The 27,548-nt window shown below is 40.3% G+C and overlaps 1 protein-coding gene across 5 annotated transcripts in view; it reads left to right on the top strand.

Annotated features, from left to right (window-relative positions):
• The window catches only part of rgs11 (regulator of G protein signaling 11), a 131,563-nt gene extending 112,985 nt beyond the window's left edge, over window positions 1-18,578 (top strand). For 2 of the 5 annotated variants that reach the window (XM_048551665.2, XM_048551666.2), the window contains exons 16-19: window positions 6,740-6,822; window positions 7,319-7,424; window positions 9,891-10,060; window positions 16,885-18,578. In XM_048551665.2, the coding sequence (XP_048407622.1) occupies window positions 6,740-6,822; window positions 7,319-7,424; window positions 9,891-10,060; window positions 16,885-17,014 (489 nt within the window). In that variant the 3' untranslated portion in view covers window positions 17,015-18,578. Of the gene's footprint in view, window positions 1-6,739; window positions 6,823-7,318; window positions 7,425-9,890; window positions 10,061-16,884 lie in introns of those variants that run through there. The other 3 variants (XM_048551667.2, XM_048551669.2, XM_048551668.2) reach the window with 3 other exon arrangements.
• Window positions 18,579-27,548: the final 8,970 nt, after the last annotated feature.

Genomic DNA, 27,548 nt, shown 5'->3' with positions numbered 1-27,548 from the left:
GTCCCCATTAACAACTATTCACCCTCCCAGCCAGATCAGCAGTTCTGGCAGCATCTGTGAAGAAAAAGATAGACTTAACGTTTTGGGTCTGCTGACCCATCCTCAGAATGTTATCAAGTCTTTGCTCTATCCAACAGCTCTTCTTTCACTTCAGGCCCTATCCTATCATTTACTCCCTACCCCATCCTCCTCCATTCTCTGCATATAAACCGATGTTTTCTCAGCTACCATCAGTTCTGAGGAAGGGTCACTGGACCCGAAACGTTAAGTTTGATTTTTTTCTTCACAGATGCTGCCAGACCTGCTGAACTTGTCCAGCAACTTCTGTTTTTGCTTACACCTAACATACATTGTCTGACCTAAAATGTCACCTCTTCTTTACACTGATAAAACCTTTAGTTCTCTCAGGACAGTGACCTGAAAGGAATTCAGGGATATACATTTACTTATTAATCAATTAAAACCTTCCAACTGATTAAAGATTGAACAGCATCTTAGGTTTAATACATCCTCATCAGCGGTGTGACCCTGTGATCTTTTACTTATAAATTCTATGTCTGATACTACCTGTCTCACTGACGCCTGAAGGAAGAGTGAGACTCTGAAAGCTTGTGTTTTCAGATAAACCTGCTGGACTACTTGAGATAATAAAATGTGAGGCTGGATGAACACATTCTTGCTCCCCAGAGGAGCTCGAACAGTTCATCCACTTCACTAACATCTTCCACCCCAACCTTCAGTTCACCTGGGCCACGTCCAGCACATCCCTCACCTTCCTGGATCTCTGTCTCCATCTCCGGCAACCAGCTTGTAACTGATGTCCATTTCAAGCCCACTGACTCCCACAGCTACCTAAAATACACCTCCTCCCACCCACCCTCCTGCAAAAATACCATCCCATATTCCCAATTCCTCCGCCGCATCTGTTCCCACGATGAGGCATTCCACTCCCGCTCATCCCAGATGTCCAAGTTCTTCAAGGACCGCAACTTGCCCCCCACAGTGGTCAAGAATGCCCTTGACCGCGTCTCCCGCATTTCCCTCAACACATCCCTCACACCCCGCCCCCGCCACAACCGCCCAAAGAGGATCCCCCTCGTTCTCACACACCACCCCACCAACCTCCGGATACAACACATCATCCTCCGACACTTCCGCCATCTACAATCCGACCCCACCACCCAAGACATTTTTCCATCCCCACCCCCGTCTGCTTTCCGGAGAGACCACTCTCTCCGTGACTCCCTTGTTCGCTCCACACTGCCCTCCAACCCCACCACACCCGGCACCTTCCCCTTCAACCGCAGGAAATGCTACACTTGCCCCCACACCTCCTCCCTCACCCCTATCCCAGGCCCCAAGATGACTTTCTACATTGGCAGATGTGCAGGTGAACCTCTGCTTAATGTGGTATACTGCATCCACTGTACCCGGTGTGGCTTCCTCTACATTGGGGAAACCAAGCGGAGGCTTGGTGACCGCTTTGCAGAACACCTCCGCTCAGTTCGCAATAAACAACTGCACCTCCCAGTCGCAAACCATTTCCATTCCCCCTCCCATTCTTTAGATGGCATGTCCATCATGGGCCTCCTGCAGTGCCACAACGATGCCACCCGAAGGTTGCAGGAACAGCAACTCATATTCCGCTTGGGAACCCTGCAGCCCAATGGTATCAATGTGGACTTCACCAGCTTCAAAATCTCCCCTTCACCCACCGCATCCCAAAACCAGCCCAGTTCGTCCCCTCCCCCCACTGCACCACACAACCAGTCCAACCTGTCTCTGCCTCCCTAACCTGTTCTTCCTCTCACCCATCCCTTCCTCCCACCCCAAGCCGCACCTCCATCTCCTACCTACTAACCTCATCCCACCTCCTTGACCTGTCCGTCTTCCCTGGACTGACCTATCCCCTCCCTACCTCCCCACCTATACTCTCCTCTCCACCTATCTTCTTTTCTCTCCATCTTCGGTCCGCCTCCCCCTCTCTCCCTATTTATTCCAGAACCCTCACCCCATCACCCTCTCTGATGAAGGGTCTAGGCCCAAAACGTCAGCTTTTGTGCTCCTGAGATGCTGCTGGGCCTGCTGTGTTCATCCAGCCTCACATTTTATTATCTAGGCCACTACTTGATACTTGAGATAATGGGAACTGCAGATGCTGGAGAATCGGCAATAAGAAAGTGTGGAGCTGGATGAACACAGCAGGCCAAGCAGCACCTTAGGAGCACAAAAGCTGACGTTTCAGGCCTAGACCCTTCAGCAGAAAAGGGGGATGGGGAGACAATTCTGAAATAAATAGGGAGAAGGGAAGAGGCGGACCGAAGATGGATAGAGGAGAAGATAGGTTGAGAGGAGAGTATGGATGGGAAGGTAGGGAGGGGATAGGTCAGTCCAGGGAGAATGGACAGGTCAAGGGGGCAGGATGAGTTAAGTAGGTAGGAAATGGAGGTGCGGCTTGAGGTGGGAGGAGGGGATAAGTGAGAGGAAGAACGGGTTAGGGAGGCGGGGACAAGCTGGGCTGGTTTTGAGATGCAGTGGGGGGAGGGGAGATTTTGAATCTGGTGAAATCCACATTGGTGTCTGGACTATGGACACCAGGACTATAGCCTGGTGTAGTGTGATTTCTGACCTGCATGAAGGAGGTCAATGTCCTTCTTCACTTCACCGATCTAAGGTCCACCACCTTCTCTCCAGTAGCCCACACTCACTCTGTCAGCAGTGAGGTTACAAGATGGGAGTTTGGGGGTCACAAGCACTGAAGTGTTTGGCTTTTATATCAGAGAAAGCCTGGCTTTTTATCAGACATGCTTATGCCCAACCTCTGCTCTTCTCCCCCCCAACCCTCTGTTCAAGAACTAAAGCTGTCCCATTGTTCAAGTTTGCACATTCTCTGTATTCAGGCTTGGTGCTAGACGTTGGGAGAATTGTAATTGTTAATAAACATTTTGGAAAAGACATTAAGATCAGCTGTGAAATCACAGACCAAATCAGTTTAACTTCAGTGGTAGGAAAACTTGAAGAAACAATTATTTGTGATGTATGGTATTACTAGAAAACATGTAGATTAACTTGGAAGAATCAGTATGGACTTGTTCAGGGAAAATCATGTCTCGCTTAACTTCCTGGAATTCTTTGAAGAGGCAATAGAGTGGTTTGATGAGGGGAAACCGTAGATTTCTAAAAGGCATTCAGTATAGTAGCACACAGCAAAACTGTAAGGTATGTTATGGGCCACAGAATAAAAGGGCACATGGATACAAAATTGGCTGCACAAGAAGAAACAAATGTCATGGTGAATGGACATTTTTTCAGCTGCAAGGAGGTTTGTAGTGGAGTTCTTCACAGATGGGTAATGGGACTCTTGCTTTTCCTTGTGTATTTAAATGACCTAAAGCTAGGTATACAGGGGACAATTTCAAAATCTGACAATCCAAAACTGGAAGAATTGTAAACTTTGAATTGGACAGTGTAAAGGATTAGGTGGCAGCTACAGAGAACTCTGAAATGGTGCACTTTGGTACAGAGAACATAAAGATCCAGTCTGAAATATAGGTGGTTATTGTAAAGGATGTGCAGGAATAGAATGACCTGGGTGTATATGGAATTAACACATTAAAGGTGGCAGGACAGATAAAGGAATCATCAATAAAGTATTGTCAAATTCACAAATAGAGGCATAAAGTAAGAGAAAAGGAGAGTTATGATGAACTTATATAAGAAATTGATTGGACTTTAGATGGAGTATTGTGTATTTTGGGAGCCACACAAGAGAATGTGCAGACAATATTTATTTGAATGGTTCCTGGGATGACGCACTTCAGTTATGAGGAAAGATTGGAGCTGTTGGAAGTGTTTTTCTTGGAGAGTACAGAGCTAAGAGAATATATGACCATAGTTTTCAAAATAACGATGGATCCAAATGGGTACGAAGAAATCTTTCCCACTTGTCAATGAACTAAGAACCAGAAAACGTGGTTTTGAAGTGTTTCACGAAATAAATAAATGTAAGGTGAAGAAAAACTTTTTCACTCAGGAAGTAGCTCAGGTCTGGAATGCACGATCTGGAAATATCATGGAAACAAGTTCAATTGAGATATTGAAGAGGGTTATTAGATGCCGAGTCAAATAGAAGCAACGTACAGGTTTCCAGTGGAAGGTGGGAAATTGACATGAACTTAAAATGCCCAAAGAGCCAATGCACCAGTTTTGTGAAATCCAGCTTTAGAAGATAGAGTTAGTTACATAAACTTTCTATAAATGGTTAACATATTGGTCCTACAGACAATAAGTGTTCCAAACTTGCACCAATGAGCTAATTTACAGTAGCTCCTAATTTAAATTATTAAATAAGGAACATACACGAGATTATAAAACGAATGATACCTTTACTTTCTGGTGTACTTCTCAGGAATTGTGAACAGTTTGAAACTGCAGTTTTAGAAATTTACCATGGATGTTTAGATCATAAGGCTGCGAGTAAACAAAAATTAACTTTATTTTGATTTTAAAACTCTGACGATATCAGGGAATTCAGTTTAGAATTTGATTTTCCAGAATATCTCTGAAACACCAAGCAGCCACCAGTCTTTGAAGTTGTGCTATTTTAAAAAGGATGAAACTCATTCTGATGTGGAGATCAGTCTCACAAAGCTCTGTCTCAGCCACATCATAGTAACAATTATAATCCACCTGCTGAACTTTTCAACATCACCAGTTAACAAGGTTGGAGGTACACAGCTGGAAGATAAAGTTTAAACATTATGCTTGCAGTTATATTTAATCTTTCATAGACAAAATAAAATAATTTGCTATAAATTGATATTAGTTATTTCGAGCTGACAAAGCATAGTATTTGATCAATAATTTGACCCTATCAGAGAATTTTAACCTTAAAAACAAGGCAGATTCTGGCTAGGTTGCAGGGAGAAGTTGTTACGGTTTTAAAAATCAAATTCCCAACCCAATCCCATCTCCAACCCTTTTATGAATCTTATTGTTATTCAGTTTTTAAACCGTGGCTTCAATGAACAGTATTTCTAGTGCCTTGGGCAAGCTAGCAACTACATCGAGGAAAAGAAGTGTCAGATCTAGGAAGTTAGTGCTCTTATATCTATCTCCTGGATTTAACGTCCCTGTTGGAAAAATGCCTGTTTTTCGGCAACCTTTGCAAACACCCCTCAACCACCACCACCCCAGAAGGTCCAGCCACTAAGCCCATACCTTGCATACCAAAGTCTTCCTACATATATAGAAACACAGAAAATTGGGCAAGAGTCAGACATTCAGCCCTCTTGAGCCTGCTCTACCATGCAACATGATCATCCAGCTCACTACCCTATTTCCCCTTTTTGCCCCATACCCTCAGATCCCTTTAGCCCTGTCAATTTCTTCCTTGAAATTGTCACTATTTTGGCCTCAACAATTTTCTGTAGCAGAGAATTCCAAAGGTTCACCACCCTCTGAGTGACAACATTTCTCCTCATCTCAGTCCTAAATGGTCTAAACCCATATTCTCATGACTGTGACCCCTGGTTCTGGACACCCCAGTGTACTCAAATTATTCAATTAAATACCTCTAACTCACATTTCTGGTACTGGTTAAACCTGGAGTACTCTTCAATCCCTGATGAAGGAGAAATTAACAGAAAAAAAACTGCAGCCTCAATTTTGATTAAGACTGAGCGATCCTTCTGGGTCATTTTCTCCTTTCCAAAATAGGTTTAAAGAAAAGTTAAACAAAAATTCGTATTTCAATCTGGATATAACCATCTTGAAAAAGAAATTAATAAATACAGGTGGAAAGATATACAAACAGTTTACAGGCATATACGGTTAGATTAAGTAAGTGGGCAAAATGTTGGCAAATGGAGTATAATGTGGGAAAATGTGAAGTTGTTCTTTTAGAAGGAAGACTAAAAGAACAGAATATTATTTAAATGGAGAGAAAATGCAGCAAGCTGCAACACGAAGAGACATGGTGGGACTTGTGCACAAAACACAGAAAGCTCATACACGTGCGGTAGGTAATCAGGAAGGCTAATGGAATGTTGGTTCTTATTTCAAGGAGTTGGAGTATGAGAGTAAGGGAGCTTTACTGTAACTAGTGAGACCACACAGTACTGTAAGCAGTTTTGGCCCCCTTATTTAAGAATAGGTATTATTTCATTAGAGGCAATTCAGAGAAGTTTCACAAGGATGATCCCCTGTATGGAGGGATTGTATTGTAAGGAAAGGTTGAACAGATTGGGACCCTACTCAATGAAGTTTATAAGAATGACAAGTGATCACACTGAAAAATGTAGGATTCTTAAGGGGCTTGACAGGGTAAATGCTGAGAGGATGTTCCCTCTCATGGGAACTCTAGGCTCAGAGAAGAGGGCATCGTCTTAGAGTGAAGGAGTGCCAATTTCAGATGAGGAGGAATTTCTTCTCTCAAAGGATTGTGTGTCTTTGGAACTCTTTGCCACAGAGAACTGTGGGACAGAGGCCTTGTGTATATTTAAGCCTGAGACAGATTTTTGATTGGTAGGATTATGGAGAAAGGGCAGGAAAGTGAATGCGCAGAATGTCGAATCAGCCAGGATCCTACTGATTGGCAGAATAGACTACTCCGGTTCCAATTTCTTATGGTCTTATTAAGAAAGGACAGTATCGTTTGTGTTTCCTAGGGAGGAAAAATGCTTATGCATATAACTGACTGTTTAAACTCACTGATATCTTGTTGATATTGTTACTCCAGGATTCTTACCCACGTTACTTAAAGTCAGATATGTACAAGAATATTTTAGCAAGATCCATTGTTCCTCAGGAAACCAAGAGAAGGTATGTTATTACATGCAGTATCCAGAAAACATTTTTGGGGCAAAACGTTGACCTGCTAAAGGTAGTGATAGGTTTTTTTTGTTTCAGCCAACCTTTAGAATAACATTATGTGTACTGATATTTTAGTAAGTTATATACTTGAGTTTTTCAAGAACATCAACCAAGATGTTAATGTCGGCCTACAGAAATTTACTTCCTTTACAGGTGTAAAAGAAACATTAGATTCATGAGGGGGTGGGGGGGACTGAAAGTGTTGGTTAGTTTAAATTACATGGTACAACAAATATTCCTCTTGTTTAGTAGTTCTTGCAAAATTTAACTTGTAAAGTTTTATCACTGAGATTTTAATCTTACATTTCCAAACCTATACTAAATAGATGTAGAATCTTCTCTGCCACCATTTAACAAAGAGAAACATTCACCAGGGCTTGTCAATTTTATCATTGCACAGCCTTGTTTTTTTAAAAAATATTTATTTTTGTCTGTGTTTTTACAGTATGGTTCCATTCATGAGGTGGCATCGTTATTCCAACACCAACTCTGCACAGATGTTCTACCCAAAGGGCAACGATGGGAAAGGAAAAGATGCAACAGTTTCACAGGTTCAAAACTAAACTCGCCACATTAAGAGCATGATTTTTCTTTACCCTGTCATAGTTCTACGTTTCCTACAATAGGTCCACACTTACCACCGAGTCATGTATAGTCATTGATATGTTTCATTGATGACTTCACACCATAGGTTTACATGTCACCTTTTATACAGCAAAGTAAACTTTGAATTCCTTGTTGAAAACCAACCAAATCTCAAACTCACTCATATCCATTTTTGAATAGCCCAAAGATTTAGGGAATCACATAGATTGTTATACCACTGAAAAGTGTTTTCAACTGCTCTGTGTTATTTGATGTGTTTGGCTTTAACAGTATACCATTGAAATTCTTTTGAAGTATTAAATAGTGTACCATTGATGTTCTAACCTTTAAGTTCCATTTGAAGAGCACAAGCTGAAAATGTGCATGTTGTATATGGAAGTTGTAACATATGCTATTGGCGTAGGAGGATATGAGTTTACGATCTTAACTCCTCATAGAACATAACAGCACAGTACAGGCCTTTCAGCCCTCGATGTTGTGCCAATGTTGTCATACCAATCTGAAGCTCATCTAACCTACACTATTCCATATACGTCCATATGCTTGTCCAATGACGACTTAAATGTACTTAAACTTGGCGAATCTACACCATTGCAGGCAAAGCATTCCATTCCCTTACTACTGTGAGTAAAGATACTACCTCTGACATCTGTCCTATATCTTTCACCCCTCAATTTAAAGCTATGCCCCTCCTGCTCGCCGTCACCATCCTATGAAAAAGGCTCTCCCTATCTAACCCTCTGATTATTTTATATGTTTCAATTAAGTCACCTCTCAACCTTCTCTCTAAAGAAAACAGCCTCAAGTCCCTCAGCCTTTCCTCGTAAGACCTTCCCTCCATACCAGGCAACATCCTAGTAAATCTCCTCTGCACCCTTTCCAAAGCTTCCACATCCTCCTTATAAGGCGGTGACCAGAACTGTACGCAATACTCCAAGTGCAGCTGCACCAGAGTTTTATACAGCTGCAGCATAACCTCATGGTTCCGGAACTCGATCCCTCTATTAACAAAAGCAAAAACACTGTATGCCTTCGTAACAGCCCTGTGAACCTGGGTGGCAACTTTCAAGGATCTGTGTACATGGACACCAAGATCTCTCTGCTCATCTACACTACCAAGAATCTTACCATTAGCCCAGTACTTTGCCTTCTAGTTACTCCTACCAAAGTGCATCACCTCACACTTGTCTGCATTAAACTCCATTTGCCACCTCTCAGCCCAGCTCTGCAGCTTATCTATGTCTCCCTGCAACCTACAGCATCCTTCGTCACTATCCACAACTCCACCGACCTTAGTGTTGTCTGCAAATTTACTAACCCATCCTTCTATGCCCTCATCCAGGTCATTTATAAAAATGACAAACAGCAATGGACCCAACACCGACGCTTGCGGTACACCACTAGTAACTGGTCTCCAGGATGAACATTTCCCATCAACTGCCACCCTCTGTCTTCTTTCAGCAAGCCAATTTCCGATCCAAACTGCTATATCTCCCACAATCCCATTCCTCCGCATTTTGTACAATAGCCTATTGTGGGGAACCTTATCGAACGCCTTGCTAAAATCCATATACACCACATCAACTCTGTTGAGTTTCCAGTCTCAGCTGTAAAATTGGGGAAGGTCTTCCAAAAGGTCAAGTATTCCATCTTAAGAAAGAAAGGAATTATAGGTTTGACCACCCACAGCAGCCATCATAGTCCTCCTAACATCTGTTATAGTTAGGATTAAGAGTTGATGGAAAATGGGCCCCAGGCAAGTTTCTTGGTTGGAGTGAACATCACAAATGGAATCACATAAGAAAAAGAATAAAACTAAAGAAGAACTGCCATCATATTTTTGAAGTTTTACACATACACAGGCATAACCCAGTGATGTTGAGCAATTTTTCCAGAACAATCAATAAATTGGCTTTCCTGTTTTAACAGCTTCAAACTAGAAAGCTTTATTGCTGGTAATTGTCTTTAAATTTTTGATGTTCACCCTACCTGCCATTACAAAGCCTCGTAATATTAATATTTCCTAATCATAATGCAAAATGCATTAGGCAGTATTGTAATAAAATCATGTGTTTTAGTTAAAACCTACATAAAGTATTTTGTGTTTCTATAGTATCAATCCTCATAAAATCTTCACACAAATAAATATGCTTTATAATAGCTTGGTGTTTTTCTCATTTGTAAAATCACATTCTCTGCCTGCATGACATCTTCACTACAGAACAAAGTTTCTTTTATATAAAGAATGTTTTTAGCAAAAGCACATTTTATTAATTATTCCATAATCTGACAAAGATGTAAAATGCAAAAAGGGTTTTCTGTCCATTAGTGATTACAATTTAGTGTTTACAATAGTTTCTTATGACATTGCTGGACCTCAAAATACTTATCCTCTTCTTTTATCCCTACAGCTATGTCGATTTTCCCACCCTTTGGCAAACCTAGGAGTGTTCACTGGACCAAATATCCCAATTAACTCAGAAGATGCACCTTCCTGGTCCCATTCCAGCCTTCCCTCATTTTGCCCTGGAATCCTTCCTGCTGCAACCTCCCCTTCCTGTAGCTGCACTGACCCTCAGAGGTTTGCTGTTTGTTCCTCACTTCCATTTTCAGCATGTGATAAGAATATTAATATGTTGTGTTTTGGTTCTTCGAAATTCAAACCTCCTTCACTAGTTAATGCAAGAGTAGAACAATATCAAGATCTGATGCAAGTCTTTTTTTTCAAAACAATCAGTCTATTAATTTTGAACACATACAACATATTACATTTCTTATGTACACACCAAGGGGTGTGCAAGGCACTGATCAAGTGTTACCATTCATGTTAACAGTAAACTATCAGGATCTAGTTTTAAGCCTTTTGACAAATTACAGTTATTCACTAGCTCAGGAAATAGTTGGCAAAGAAATTTCTAAGGCTTTTGAGTAGATCTGTAGCTCGGGTTGTGGGTGTTGAGGCTGGTTGGCTCACCGAACTGGTTTGTTGTTCCGCAGATGTTTCGATACTATGTAATAATTGCATTTACTGAAAAGAATGCCAGAGACAATATCAACAGTGTTGTTACTTAATCCTAATAATGTACTTTGGCAGATCCAGAACATGGGAGATTGTCGTGTAATTTCCATTATAAGCACGCATTAACAATGAAACTTAAAAGAAAAAAATCAAAATAGAAAAACTACTGAAGTTCAAAATTGACATTTCACTGAGAAATTCATCAGATATTGTAGGCCAGAATTTACAATAGGTATTACTATCCATTCATTCGGATTGCCTTTGCATGACTTCTCTGCGATAAATTGCTGTTAGTGGGAAATCATCATACTGCTGCACCCTGTGCCCGTGTGAACAAGCCACGTTGCTATGTGTCTCTAACTAATTTTACTGAAACATTGTGAATGCCTAACAGAGTCTAAACTGGGAAGTGCAGTTTTGTAATATGAATTCAATGTCAAACAAGTGCAGAAAGCAAAACAAAAAGCCAGAAAGAAAGATAGGGTTGAAGAGAAAGGGAAAAGGAGATGGAAAGAGAGAACAATACAATGTGTAACTTTAAAAAAAACACTCAAATAACATTCAAAAACTGAAGGATTGAAACTCTAAAAGCAAATTTTCAAGGCCAGAGAGGTTGTTTGTAAATAGTTAAAGATTACCACACCATAAAATATGTTTGAATGGAGAGCCAAACACTGAGTTGCCTTCTGCATTCAGCATAAGGAGAAGCAAAACAACTTGACAGAAATGTCTTATTTTTGCATTTAACTGTGTAACCGCACTTGTCTGAATTTCCTGTCAGGTTCATACATAAGTAATAATGGGTACCAATAGCTTCAATAGTAAATTCAGTTCATGGACTTTTAATGTTCTATGTTCTATGTAATTGAGAACAATATAATCAATGCTAGTGGAACAAAAGTATGAGAAAAGCGTTCACTTTTTCTGTACTCATGAATCAAGCATATTGAATAAATGGAATATTCTGCAAAGTACATGAAAACATTTAGAAATGCACAGCTTTAAAATGGCAGCTCATCATTGTCAAAAACTCAGGTTATGTCACTTATCAGATAATGCTTAGATGTGTATTTTGTGGGTTATTTATCTTAATTGTAGTAACATTTTTGTAAAATCTATAGAATTGCAGGTACTGAATTAGGTTTACATCATATACTGATCATTTAAAAGCAGGTGTTGTCACTACTTTACAAAGATAATAATGGTATTAATATATTTGTCTGAAAATCCCAAAGTTCAAAATTTATGCCAATGCACGTTTGCAGGAAGTGAAATGTTGAAGTAAGCCAAAGCTGTCACTTATTAAACTTATTTTCACAATTGTAGCTCTGCTAACCATGCAAGGTTGAAACTGCCATATAAAGTAATGCCAGGATACACCAAAGTAATGGCTTCAAGTAATAAACTTGCTGCTAATGTAGATTTTATTGTGTTGATCAGCAGTTTCTAATCTGGATCAAATTGTCATCCAGTGGGAAATTAGAGTGTAGTTTGGCAAAGATAGAAAACCTGATTATTCTCATGCATCAACAAATGAACCAACATGATGCGCTATTATTTTAATCTCAACTCTGCTGCAAACTGCTAATTTGATTATGTCATCATTGGTTTGAAAACATGCTGGTACATAAAATAAATTGTAACTATGGAGAAGCCATAGTTAAGCAAAAGTTAAGGTTTATTTGTTTAAATCTTACTACATGCAATAATAAGACCAATTCTAGTGAATTATGCTTGGACTCTATTCCCATGTTCTTTTAAGAGCAGGTAGTACTGAAGCCAGCATTATGGATTCTAAAATAAGTTATTTCAACAAGTGTCAAGATGAATTTCTTATTACCAGTTGTCTCATCCCCAAAATGCAGCAAAATTATCTGGAATATTTTTCAGTCAATCCATTTCAATTCTTGTGTGTAGTGCAAACCATGGTGTAGATTTAGCTGCCATTAACTCATCTATTTCAAAATTGCCAACCAATTTAAATGACTAGAACACTGAATACTAACTTCCTGATTATGTGTGTACCTACCCCTCTGCATCTGCGGTCACTGGACATTGCTGTGCAATTTGCATATGAATAATGAAACCTCCCCTTTCTTTAAAAGAACAAGTTAGCATTTAGAGAATCCCTACAGTGTGGAAACAGGCTATTTGGCCCAACAAGTCCTCACCAAACCTCAAGATTATCCCACCCAGACCCATTCCCCAACCCTGCATTTCCCACGTCTAATGCACCTGAACTTACACATCCCTGGATACTATAGGCAATTTAGCAAGACCGATCCACCTAACTTGCACAGCTTTGGACTGTGGGAGGACACTGGAGCATCCAGCAGAAACCCATGCAGGCACAGGGAGAATGTGCAATCTCCACACAGACAGTTGCCCAAGTCTGGAATTGAACCCATGTCCCTGGCTATATGAGGCAGTAGTGCTAATCACTGTGCCACCCGATGAAAAACAAGATTGGTTCCTTTGAATTTATATCAAATGAAACTTGCATGTAATGATACAGAGGTTTTCACTAGTGCTGGATGCACAAAATATTCCGTGGATCTGGGCATCTGGGGAAAGACTAACAGAATTAAGTGGTGGAGAGGCTGGAAGGCCAGGGGGCATTAAGAGACTTTACTGTCCTGACTCCCCATTACTAAGTCATGTCACGGACTGTGACCTTTCTGGATGCCAGTTAAGGCCCTTGAGCAGCAAGATTCATCCCACCACTCTTGGTATAGCGAGAGGGATACCTGTTGTAGTTTCCACCAGGTTTACCTCTGGGCTGAGGGGGTACCTCCTGATACCTACCCTGTAACCAAAAGAGGGCCCCACTGGGATGCAGTCTCCATAGCACCCCCTGCCACCCATCCTCCACACCAACCCTCTTCCTCCTCATCAAGGATAATCTCATATAGCCCCAGAGGGGCTGCCTTCTCCTTCAGAGCTTTCATGGCTGTCCATCTACCAATACCTCCTGCAGGACCAGAAGTGCCCACCTTTTCTGAACAGTCACATGCCCCTGGTTTTTCTGACAGCTGTTGGATGTAACATTATCATCCTGAAGGCCCCAGGCATCCCAGTGGCAGGGAGGTAAGCACCTAATTGGAATTTAATATTGCTGGAGCTCCTGGTAATGCTGTGGTTTCCACCAGCTCTCTGGATAGGGGACTGGGGCCACTGCTATGATCATTAAATTCAGCACAAAATTTCACATCAATTTCAGAACAGAGGCAGGTGAAGAAATGACAGGGGTGGGGCAAGCGAGAAATGCAAATAACTACAGGAATGTTCTCTGCTGGTTGGAAGGCTGGGAAGATTCCATATGTAAAGGGTTAATGGAGTAAGGCAAAAGGAGATGTTACAGGACAAGTAAAGAAACAAAAGTTGGGTCTAGATGGGATGTAAATGGGATTTACAAAATCACAAACAAACAAAGTTTGCAGTCTGAAGGTTTAGTTATAAGCAAGAAATTGTTGAACTGTTGAATGTTGATTCCAGAAGACTGGAAGGAGCTTATTTGCAAGATTAGGTGCTTTTCTCAAGCTTATGTTGAGCTTGAAACTGCGTAAGAGGCCAAGAATGGAAAGGCCAGGAGTAGCAGGGAGACAGAGAACTAAAATGAAGGGCAACTGAAAGCTCATGGTTAGAGTCTGGGATGTAGATGTCCCACAGAATGGTCACCCAATCTGGGTCTGGCTTCTTCAGTGTAGAAAATCTAACATCCTGAGCAGCGAGTATGTAGAGAATTGTAGCTACCAACGCTGAATTACAAACACTAAATACAACTGCTCTGACAATTGCCTTAGATCAGCTATTTGACAGCAGTCATGGCACAATCATTTTTGGGGTGTCAGAGGAACTGGATGAAAATCTATTTATTAACTATTGACCGCAGCCACAGTTGTGTTCTGCTGTAAGGAATCTATGAACTGAAAGGAATGAGCAATAAGGTATTGTTGCAGATAAGGTCTCGGCCAACCAATTAGAACCTGCAGTGACAGGAAGTACTGCTCAAGTAAGTGGAGAGTGGGGGCAGGCAGCAGTACAGCATGTACAAGGCCCAAAATTATTACCCCACATATTTTGTGACATCACACTACAAAGAAGTCTAGCTACGTAACTGGCATCTAAAAATATTAATTATTGAAGAAGATCCCAATCAAGAGCCAAATATATGTTTGTTCAAACAAGTCTTCAGCCAAAACAACAATGTCTCATAAAAGAAGTCAGCCTTCAAGTGTTCAATTTTATAGTCCATACCCCACTGTCCTGAGCTTATCATGCTCTGAATTCATTCCTCACTAACCACCAATCTGCCTCATTGCAAAGTCATTCACAGAATAGGGTGTAATACATGTTGCAATTTACACATTGTAAGTATAGTGTAGGTGTGCTCAGTGATTTCTATACCTCAGCATTTCCTCTTTTTCACAGTGTAAGGTATGTGCATCCTGTGTGCTTTTAAGTGTTTTTACAGTGGAAGAAAGCAGTTAGATGGGTGAGTATCAGTGGCCACTTGTACGTACTCAGAATATTAAGTAAACTCTGTTTAACTGGGTTCATAGATGCAGGTCAGTGTTCTGTTGACCATTTGTAATTGTGGAATGCTGCTATATGTATTGTTGCATCATCTGTGCAGCCTCACCTATCCCCTGTTGGCCACTTTTTCAGTATATCCGGGGAGTAATTAGATGTACGATTACAGGTAATCTAGTACAGATTGCAAATCCTATCCTACGGATCAGTGCATCAAAGAAATAAACAAATCTCTGTATAATAATCATAAAATAATGCATATTTTTTTAAAAAAATAACACCAGCAGATAATCTGGGATTTTTGTGCAGGCATAAAAGATGTGCAGTTCAGAGACGTTCATCTACAGCCATCTGGTAATCTTTTCTCATTGGGTACTTACAAAATTAGAGTAGCAAGAACCATGGACATTACTGTTTAATATGCTGCTAAGTTAAGAGGAAGTTGAATTTAAAGTTTATCTGCAGTCTCTAAGGACTGAGAAGTTCCCTCAGGCTTCTGAACCCTGCTACTGGGCTCAATTTACAGTCAGGAACCAACAACATCATGAGCCAATGTGAGTCTGCCTAAAACAGCCAATAACTGAGCAGACAGTGGATATCCTCTCCGGTTGGTAAGTTTTCAAAGTTAGTGGACCAACAAGAGGCCTCACAGCTTGAAAGCAGCAGCAGACTTCCATGGCATGTAGTTGAAGGAGAAGGTTCTTCCAAATGGAGGCAATGTCTCTCCAACTTCTTGAAACCTAGAATTAAAAAAGGCTTTTGCAGTTGGGATACTGGTGGTATTGGAAGGACAGGACAACCTATAACTGCTGCAGCATCCAGGCAGGAATCTCCTGCAGCGCCACTAACCTTGTGGCCTGTAACTGGTCAGGATGGACAGCTAGCCTTTGCTCCAGTCCCCTCAGCCTGCTTGCATGAAAAAGGGCCTCAAGTAAGCCAGACCAGGCGAACTGGCTTGCTGGTTAACAGCACTGTCCTAAAGAAGGCAGAGATTAATAAGCAAGCGGTCAAGCTACACAGCATGTATCCAAATTGCTCAGAAGACTAAAAGCCTGAATGGTCTGCTGAAATGTACCCAGCATACCAAACTAAGCAATGGGGTGAGGGGTGTCATATGCATTTAGATGGACACTTGTTAAAAGATAATGGATTTGATCTGTTTGCAAAATTAAGTTTGCCATATAATAACAGTGCACTTAGCAATGCTCAGTGCTTCAAAATCATGGACTATTATCCCTTCAGTGGTATAGATGAAAATCCAGGCAGGAAATAAAGCTTAAGTATTGTCGTGACATTTGCTGTTCGACAGGGTAAATGGTTCAAGGATCTGCTCATGGAGGTTGTGGTAGAAGGTAGGTTACTGACAGAATTTAATTTTTCTTTAGTTAAAATGGCAGATGAGTCAGATGTGACTGAGATGGAGCATGTATTTGATTCTGATTAATAATATCACAAGTAAGTTGTGAAATTTTACCAAAGCATATTTATGGCGAGATGCACAGTGGGGACATATTTCGGCTACTGTAGAGATTGCGAGGCATGATGCGTTCTTGAAATAATGAAACTATAAAGTCTGAGAAGTGTTGGAAAAGCATACAAGGTAGCATTGTTACCCAAAGGCACAGACTATAAGATTATGCAGCATCTGGCAATCTACATGAATGTTGAACATCCAGAGTGTAACTTAATGAACACTAACTAGAAATTATACTTTAATGCAATTTGAAAATAATGGTGAAAAATGTAAATTTCTTAACAATAGGTCATGAAACTATTTTAATTATCAAATGCAAAGCTCTTTTTTTCATTGATTAGAATACTAGATAATGGTACTGTTTCACTCCTTTCCCTAGTCTCCCTCTTACTACAGATGAAGTCTCCCTGGAAAATCAAGATTACCTGAATTTGGAAGGTGCACAAGTGTCAAATGTCAAGGATGCTGAAATTGAAGACGATGAATTTGGATGGACAACAAGATGTTAGATAAAATGCCTAGATTGTAATTTCTTTTCCTTGTTATTGTGAAGTGCCTTTACCTATATAAAATCTGCACTTTATAGTTTTAGCGCATGTTTCACAACTTCAATATACCCCTTAGAATCATTTTACTAATTTTATATCAAATATTACATGTAAATGAACTTCATTTACACTTGTCACACTGGCATATTTATTTTTTAATTTCTGAAAGATTGCTATAAACAAAGTGTCAATTTAAGAACAAAGACATACCTTATTTATTTTGACTTTTGTCCGGTTGACTGCTTCTGTCAAATAATCAAAAGGAAGTTACATCCAAATAGACCTCAAATTCTTTTAATCTTTATGTTACACACCAATTGATCTGAGGGGGTGAAGAGATATTCATGTGTGACTAGATGGCACACATGCATCTTTTTCTCAAATTTACAGCTGGTTACACCTATGCAGGGGATCAGTTTCCCATATAAATATTAGGAATTTAGTTTTTATAAATTCTAAATATCAAGTTGTTTGTTAGAAGAGTTGTTAGTTAGTGATTTGTTAGAAGAAAGGAAAACAAATTTGCTTTTGTTGAAAATCTCAGCATTTTCTCAGGAGAGTTGAAAGCTCTTTGTAACCAATTCCTCAAACTGTTATCTGGCCAACTCCAACAGCTGTTGGTGCACAGCAAAGAACACGAATAGTTAGCAGATAGAATATTGGCCAGAACATCGGGAGAGATTCCTGCTCTTCTTAGAATGGTGCTCATCCAAATGGTGGTCCATCCAATGCAAATGTATGAAATCGGTGCTCAATTGTCCGGCACCAGGCTTGAATTCAATAACGTTTTGAACCAGACGCAAGTGCTACCACATAGCCAAGTTGACACCTAAAAAAAAAACAAAGTTGTTTACTTCATTGATTAAACTTCAGTACTCATTTTGGAGGAGAATAAACTGGAGTTAATTTCAGAAGGATGCCTAGTTCTGTACTTGGTATACTGCTGGATATGTATCATCAACACTTGAATTCTGATTTCCTAAGTATAAGCAAACAGAAGTGGGTAAGCTTTTACTCAAAGTATTTCTACTCCACATGATATTAGGTTATCTGCCCCAAACTAATTGCTCAAATTACTTATTAGTTTCATTAAGATAGTATGTAAATAGTCATTTACTATGATAAACCCCTCCTTTTTAACATCAAGGCAATATAGTGACCATGGTTGCTGATGATGCATTGTCATTTTAGTTTGTATCCAATCATTATGTACTATTGTCTTGCATACTGGTTCATTCATAATAACTAATCATAACTGAGATGTGTAACTTTCACAAGGGACTCAACTATACAAGATGATTCACACAACAACAGTAAAACTCCTGGCTCGTGGAACTAGTCTTTGTAACATAAAATGGGAAACAGAAAATCAACAGGTAGCTTTACCCCCCATCTCAGATTCATCTCCACTGAGTTTGTTGCACATGGATATCAAATTACTTGCAGCTCACTTTTTTGTTTATCCTGTGGGCAGTGTTGTTAAAAAATAGCCAAACCAACGCTTAGAAGTTCTGCTTTAAATTAAAACGTGCATGTGTATAGGTATATATCAAAAAAACTTACCTATTAAATACTGTTCCAAAGTATTGAACACAGTTAACTTGGGCTCCAGAGTATTGGAAATGAAGTTACGGTCCCACTCAGTACAAACGTGTCAAATTGTGAACTTGCGGTCAATGTTTAAAAGTTAAACACAAACTGTTAACGTGACAGTTGTGAGTTGAGACTTTTGGCATTTGGTCTACAGACAGTATCAAGTCTGAGGCAGATACCTCATTAAATATGGAAACACGCAGCCACCCGAGTAATTCACACATCTTTTTCTTCAAGAATGGGGGCAACACAAAAAGACTTTGGAGTTACCAAACTGCCTGGTTCCATGTTTCAAAGTGGACAAAAGAACAACAGCTGAATTGAAAAATACCTTTAATATGTCAAAAGCCCCAGGAAAGCTGCCATTGTCCCAGACAACCATAGGCTGATCTCTCATTGGAAAGAGACACAATTGGTAGTGAGTTTAACCTGAGGTTCACCACACCACAGGCAAAAAATAAGGCTGATAAGGCAGGGTCTTCATGATGACCATGGCCAGTCTGGGAATGAGCAGAACCAACAGCTGAACAAGATTTGTGAATCAGGCTCAGAAAGTTTAATTAGAATGTCATAAACAGAGTGGCAGCAAAACTAAAAATAATACATCAAATGAACTTCAAATTGATCGGATTACAACTTTCAGCAGTCCTGACATATCCAGTTATGAATGGTGATGGACTTCTAAACAACTAACAGGAGAAAAAAGAGACCCCACCATCTATTATGATGGAGAAGCCCAGTACATCAATGTCAAAGATAACGATGAAGCACTTGCACCCACATTCAGTTAGACATGTCAAGTGGATATTTCATCTTGATCATCTCCTGAGGTCTCCAACATGACAGGATCCTGTTTTCAGCTAACTCAATTCAGATCACATTGTGACATTCATGCAATTACTTATGGATTTAGAAGTTCCAGCTAGCTACTACTTCTGAAAACAAATGGCGAATGAACATGCAGCTTTTGAAATATAATAGAGTTAAGAGGTCAGATGGCATTTCCCTTTTCTGCCAACCTCCACTGAATGAATCAAGGCCTGGAAACTAGCCTCCAACCCCAGACAATTTTGTAATATGCAACAAAGCTATTCAGTGGATAAATGGCCATCATTGTCCAAATAATTAGGCAAACTACAGTAAAACTTGTGTTCTGGTGATATCCCACCAACTGGAATCATCTTGCAATCATAATCTCATAATCATTCCCCCAGGCCTCACTGTTACTATATAAAATGTTATCTGAACTGAAGAACCTGGTGAATGATAAAAGTATTTTTCATAATGTTTACAATGAAAAAGTCAAAGGTGGAGAGACTGTAAGTCTCTGAGGTTTGCAGTGCACTTCCTACAATTATCAGGAATTGCATTGGGTAACCATCATTTTTGAGTTACCAGCACATGATTTCACAATAGACTTGCAAAATTCTGAGTTTCAGACTGGAATACAAAAAACAAGACATAAATGGACAAAATTTGAGCACCATTATATGTCAGGTCATCAGAGACGATTTGTGAAGACAATGGATAAACAGATACTATGGTCACAAGACAAACCTGATTTCTAATAAAGAAAATGTAGTGGGATGAGTTTTGAAGAGCAGCCTGCTGACAAAAAATAAAGATCTAGACTAGTAATAGTACATGACTAAGATTCATCACAAGGCAAAGAATTCAGGCTAACCTTTGCCTATTTATTTGAGAAACGAAACCCTTTTCTGATGAAGGGTCTAAGCCCAAATGTCAGCTTTTGTGCTCCTAACATGCTGCTTTGCCTGCCGTGTTTATCCAGCTCCACACTTTGTTATCTCAGATTTTTGTTGCCAGGATTAGACCGCAACTCAACCAGCATGAAGCTGGAGGAAGTTGCTATTGCAAGCTATAAGACACTGTGAGGCTGCCTTCATTAAAAATCAAATGTTTATTTCTTCAGTAGGCTAAAATGGGATCATAAGCCCACAAAACATTTAAAGATTTCAAAAGAAGCAAGCGTGACAATGATCTTTTTGGTCTTTTAGGACCTACATCCTTGTAATTATTTGTGTCTCTAAGAGCAAATATGGGATGATCATTTGTTTTTATTTTCAGGATTCAACCAGTCAGTTGTTCTGTTTTTAATATCCACAGCACTCAGGGAGGTTAAAACACTTTATGCTGTGTTTAAAAACACATCTGTCTTCAATCAGTTGAGATGTTTAAAACAAGATGCAACATCCTACCGAATATTCCATCAGTCTAATATCAAGAAACAGCTGACAGTACAGAAAGGCCTTTGAACACTGACAACATTCTGGCAATGGTATTGAAGACTTGTGCTCTAGAACTAACCAGCGCCTTAGCCAAGCTGTTCAAGTACAGCTACAACATGGCACTTGCACAACAATATGGAAAGCTGCCCAGCTATCACCTGTGCAATAAAATCCAAACTGACTAGTTACTATTCTATCCGTCGACTCTTGATCACCAGCAAAATGATGTAAGGCATTGCTGCTGTGCCACAGAGCAACACTTACATAATAATAACTTACTGGCTGAGGATCAGTTTGGGTTTTGATAGGACTACTCAGCCAGTAGTCTCATTACAGTCTTGGTTCAAATGTGGACAAGAGAGCTGGACTCAAACTCAAAGGTTACTGAACTGCCCTTGATACTAATGCAATTTTGACTGAGTACAGCATTAAGGAGTCCTATTAAAACTGAATTCAATGAGAATCAGACAGTATCTTAAAAGGAAGATAGTTGTGTGTGTTGATGGCCAATCATCTCAGTCCCAGGACTTCACTGCAGGAGTTCCTGAAGGTAATGTCCTAGATCCAAACATGTTCAGCTATTTTATCACTAACCCTCCCATATGCCAAAGTGGGATGTTCACTGAAGATAGGACAATGCACTACACCACTCCCACCTCCTTAGTTACAGAGGCAGTTCATGTCCATATGCAACAAGACCTGAACAAGATTCAGCTGGGTTGATAAGTGATGAGTAACATGCACACGACCCAAGTAGCAGGCAATTACTATCTCCTGTGAAGGAGAATCGAACTATGTCACTTTGACCTTCAATGGTATTATCATCATTGAACCCCCTAATATCAACATCTTGGGGGGTTACCATTAGCCACAACATGTTCTCAGTCATACTTGCAAAACACATGCGTAGTAGTCCTGCCAGTGGTATCATTCCATTCCATTCACTCATATTGCTTGTACTCATTGTGGGCCCACCATGTCTTTTACTGGCAGAGTTTTCTTTCCACAACATGTGCACATGCTCATGTGAACCTTTCAATGTGTCAGGAGACACAGCCTAACCAGAAACTGAACTAGACCACCCATCACTACAAGAACAGATTCAGAGGCTGGAAATTCTGCAGCGAGTAACTTGCCTCATCTTCCCAAAGCCTAAGCACCATCTACAAGGCAGGAGTGTGACGGAACACTCCACACATGCCTGGATAAGTGCAGTTCCAAAAACACTCAGGGAGCTTGACACCATCCAGGACAAAGCAGCCCACTTTGATCAGCACTCGATCCACAACCATTAAAACAGTGATAGCAAATGACTACTGTATATAGGATGCACTGTAACGATTTGTTCAGCCTCCTTCAACAGCACCTTCAAAATATGCAACATTTAACATGTAGAAAGACAAGGGCAGTCAAAAGACAGGAACTTCACCATTTACATGTTTTCCTCCAAGCCACTCACCATTTTAACTTAGATCTACTGCTGTTACTTCACTGGCACTAGATTAAAATCATTGAAAGTCCCTCCTAGCAGCATTGTGCTGGTGCTCTAACACTATATGGATTGCAGCAGTTCAAGGTGACTTGCCCCACCTTTTCTAGGGTAGCTAGCAATGGATAACGAATGCTGGTTCAGCCAACAGCAACCACATTTTTAAGGAAGTTGTCTGTTTTCAACTATACTGTTTTTCAAATCATTCAATATTCAAATGTTCATTAATACATAAAAATGTGTACATTTAAAATTAAATTCAACAGAATGATTTGGAATTTGTCTAACAACAGAAAAAAGTCTCCCAAGGTTGAAATGTAAAGCTCATACTCTGCAAATTTACTTTCAGTTTAATGCTAAGTCATCCAGTAGGTGGCAGTAAAAGATTATTTGGCAGGTTAACTGGCCCCTTTTTTAAAACAAAAGGTACAATTTTTGTTTCAGTAGAATTAATGGCCACATCTACCAACATGAACATAGTCATTGCTAAAGGGTAGATTGGACTTGGATCAGGGTCAGGCAGAAGTCCCAATGCAGCTAACTTTGCAGGAATTATCCAGCATGTTGAAATTGGGCAATTACCCAGTGTTTGCAAGCCTCTGAAACTTTCAACTCTGAGATACTCAGAGGCTTCTGAGGACTTTGACTTAGTTACCTGAATAGTTACTCTAACACTAGGCTGACTATAATACTGACCATACATCACCTGATGCCAACAGTCTCTCCTGATACCTCCAACAACTCTTGATTGGACCTGACCCATGCCAACTCTCCATGAACCAGACTCACTGCCCGCAGACCCACAGACCTAACTAAATACAGCCATTCTGATTTCTACATACATCCCCAACCCTGCATCCCCTACTGCTCCCCAACCTAACAGCCAATGACCTGTCCTAAGCCCGCACATATTTACCTAGCACCCAAACCCACCTTGTACGCTGTCTCTTCATCCATCTGACACCTTACTACTCACATCTGCCTACTACTCTATCCCCTCACCCACCTGGCATCCTGTTCAAGATAGGAGGGACACAACAGAAATCTAGAGGCTTCTTGGTTTGACATTTGTCATGGGGAAGGATTTCAAAATGGAAAGTCCTACTCAACCAATTCTATTGAATATGTTGAGGAGATAACAAACAAACTGAACAAGACCTGAGAATGTGGAGACAGGAATCCAGTGCCAAATTAGGCATTTTGCAGGTTTTATGGCAGAAAACAGAGACTAGGAGCAAAGGGTAATTATGCAGAGTGGGCCGAAGTTAGGAAGTAGTGTTCCACAAGGAAAATTGCTGAGACAACTGTTCAGAATTTACATGAACAACTTACCGTCACCTTTAAATATCCATGAATTCTTCTTATTTGTCACTGTCTTTCATTTGACTAAACCCAGAACTCTAGATTCTATCCTTAAATCTCATTAAGACATATCTTCAAACCTACCTTTTTGACCAAGCTTTTGGTCATGTCCAAAAGTCTCATTGTGACACATTTTGATTGATGATGCTCCTGGCAAGTGGCTTAGAATGTGTCCCTACGATTAAGGCTCCAAATAAATATAATTTCTTGCTGTGTACTGATAGAACCATAAAACATTTACAGCTCATAAAGCCATTCAATTCATCACGTTTTGACAGGTGAATGGCCACTCATTCTAATCCCACTGACCAAAACATGGTCTGTAGCTCTCCAGATTCATGTATTGAGGGATTCTGCCTCAGCTATCCAGCTGGCCAGTGAATTCCATACAACTGCCACCCTCTGGGTAAAAGCATTTTCTTCCTCTCCTCTCATCATTCTAGTAATCACTTTAAATCTGTGTCCCCTGGTAATTAATCTCTCCACGAGGGAAAACAGGTCTTCCCTGTCCACCCTGCCTGAACCCCTCATTATTTTGTACAACCAAGGGAGTCATCCCTTAGCCACCCTTTTTCTAAGGTGACCAGATTATGCATAAAACCACACCTGTGGTTTAACCAGTTTCTTACTTGGTTCAATATTACATCCCTGCTCTTATATTCAACACCTCACCAAATGAAGAAAAGCATCCCAGATGCCTTTTTTTCTATCACATCTACTTGTCCTGTAACTTTCAAGAACTTGTGGATATGCACTCCAACTGCACCTCCACTGCTCCTGTCAATATCCAACCACACTCATTGTGTATACTCTTGCTTTGTTTGCCCTCCCCAAATCCATAACCTCATACTTCTCCAGATTGAATTCAATATGCCACTTTTCTAACCCCTCAGCGGGGCCATTGCTATCTTCTTGAAATCAGCAGCCAAACCTCTCACCAACTGTATCTGATTAATTTTGCATCACCAAATTTCGCAATCATGCCTTCCACATTTAAGTTTAAAATCATTAATATGTATACACTACAAAAGTAAAGGAACCAAAACTGAGCCCTGTGGAAAGCCACTGGAAAATATGCTTTGCCAAAAAATAAAATCCAACCATTGTTACTTTTTGATATAACCAGAGACCCTTAAAGGAGTCTTGACCTTTTGAGGTCTCACAAGAAATTTTACACGATTTTCTTTTTCCTATTTTCACTCCTGCGGAACAGTTGGCCAAGGATTATTTGTTCTGAAATTGCAGAACAGCTGCAAGCTGCTGCTCATCCAGAATTGGCTCATTGCATTTGGCCCATTGCATTTTCCTCTACCAGCCACAACCCATTAGAGGGCCACTACAGATGAGGCTGAAGTCAAAATTTGACAGCCAACCTGATAAGCAACCTCGAAGGAGTGACATGCTGATATCTTGTCTCCATAACGAATATGCAGGTCAAGGTTTATTTAGCCTTCAGTTCTGGTGGACATTTGTACTGTATTTTTTTAGATTAGATTTCCTACAGTGTGGAAACAGGCCCTTTGGCCCAATGAGTCCACACTGCCCCTTGAAGCATCTCACCCAGACCTAATCCCCTATAACCCACACAGCCCTGAACACTACGGGCAATTTAGCATGACCAATCCACCTAACCTGCACACCTTTGGAATGTGGGAGGAAACTCACGCAGACACGGGGAGAACGTGCAAAATCCACACAGACAGTCGCCCGAGGCAGGAATCGAACCCAGGTCCCTGGCACTGTGAGGCTGCAGTGCTAACCACCGAGCCACTGTGCCGCCCTAAACTATTACTAACGTATTACTTTGTTGTGTTCAAAGAGGGACCTGAAATTTTCATTCACCCCTCCATTTTTGTCCTTTATCACCAGTTTTATGAATCACAAATTTACTCTCGATGCTGATTGTTTCAGCTAACACTTCTCAATTTACTTTCCACAGTTACTCCGGTGTAGTTTTCAGAAGGTTGCAAATGGCCCTTGTTCAAATGCTAGCAAGATTAATTGGAATCATAGCTGACTAATTTTGAAACTCTTGCCTGGACCCATACCTCTTCCAGAACATCCATCATACAACCGGCGAAGGTAATGTCCAGGTTAATGTTATGCGTCAATTGATCTGGCCCAATAAAATGAAAGATTAGCGTACTGCAGCTTTCAATGACAAAATGGTTCAGGCACATTCTGAACATAGTAAATATGCCCACTGAGGGAAGGGTCAAGAATCAGAGGACGCAGATTTAATAATGAACTGTAAAAGAACTAAAGCCAACATGAGGAAAAGCATTTATTATAATGCCAGCTGTTTAGATCTGGAATACGCTGCTTGAAAGGTTGGTGGAACCAGTTTCAATAATGGTTTCAAAAAGAAATTGAATAATCATCTGAAGATAAATATTTACAGCGATATGAGGAAAAAGTAAGGAAGTGAAACTAGCAGAGTAATGTTTTGGACATGAGGTTACACAGCCTGTTGCTCTGAAGTTGTGTTTTTTTCACACACGCCTCAATGTGCATCTCAAACTTTTCACAGATGAGCCAAGAAAATGATGGCAAACCAATAAAAATCCTTAAGTTACTTTATTTCATATGAATTAAACACACACAGAGTAACAATGAGATTCAACTTGACACTGCACAATATAATAAAAATTGTGCTGCCCTTCCCCATATCTGAGCCATTTCGTTCAATTTAACCTTCTGGCAGTACTCGCACCTTCCTGTTTTTAAAAAAAAAATTGAACATAAGTATTTCTGTTCCTATTTTTGTTTCATAAAAGATTAAAGGACTTATGCCTATCAATCCTAGCCACATGGTAAGGACCATTAGTTTAAAATGGCAAACAGAGCCGAGGACTTTTATCTGAGACATGCTGAAATACAACAATTTAGAAGATTCGCTACAAACTTGTAAAGCTCAATCTAGATCACATTTAGAGACATTCAGGTTGGGGTAGTATGTCAGGAAGGATGTTCTGGCCTTGAAAAATTGTGGTACTCAAGATTATTTAATTTTGTGATATGGTAAATAGAAACTATTCCTGTTAAAAGTAAAACTAAGTAATTCAGGGATGTTAACAGAAAGCACTTTTTAACATCCTAATGACTATGAGAAGTAGCAACATTACCTCCTGGAGGCTGAGGAGTGACCTTATAGAAGTTTATAAAATCATGAGGGGCATGGGCGAATAGTCAAGGTCTTTTGCCAAGAGGATGGAAGTACAAAACTAGAGGGCACAGGTTTAAGTTGAGAAGGGAAAGATCTGAAAGGGACCTAATAGGCATCTTTTTCACACAGATTGGTGGGTATATGGAATGAACTGCCAGAGGCAGGTACAATTACAATATCTAAACTACAACATTTAAAAGGCACCTGGATGGGTACATGAATAGGAAGGGTTTAGAGGAATATGAGCCAAAGGCTGGCAAATGGGACTAGACTAATTTAGAATATCAGGTTGGCATGGATGAGTTGGACCGAATGGTCTGTTTCTGTGCTGTACATCTCTATGATTCTATAATGTCAAGAGTAGAGGATGTTCGCGAATAATTGCACAAAATTCAGCACCATTCATAACTCCCCAAGCAGTCCATACCCAAATGCAGCAAGACCTGAACAATATCCAGGCTGACTGACAAGTGGCACGTAACATTCATGCAACTGTTAACAGAAACTGAACTGGATAAGCCATATAAGTACTGTGGCTAAAAGCGCTGACTAGAGGCTAGGAATCTTGCAGTGAGTAACTCACCTCTTGACTTTCCAAAGCCTGTCTACCACCTACAAGACACAAGTCAAAAGTAT

Source organism: Stegostoma tigrinum, chromosome 23 (assembly GCF_030684315.1).
Source record: "Stegostoma tigrinum isolate sSteTig4 chromosome 23, sSteTig4.hap1, whole genome shotgun sequence".
In the NCBI taxonomy this organism is placed as follows: Eukaryota; Metazoa; Chordata; class Chondrichthyes; order Orectolobiformes; family Stegostomatidae; genus Stegostoma; species Stegostoma tigrinum.
This window is presented reverse-complemented; position numbering and strand designations above follow the sequence as displayed.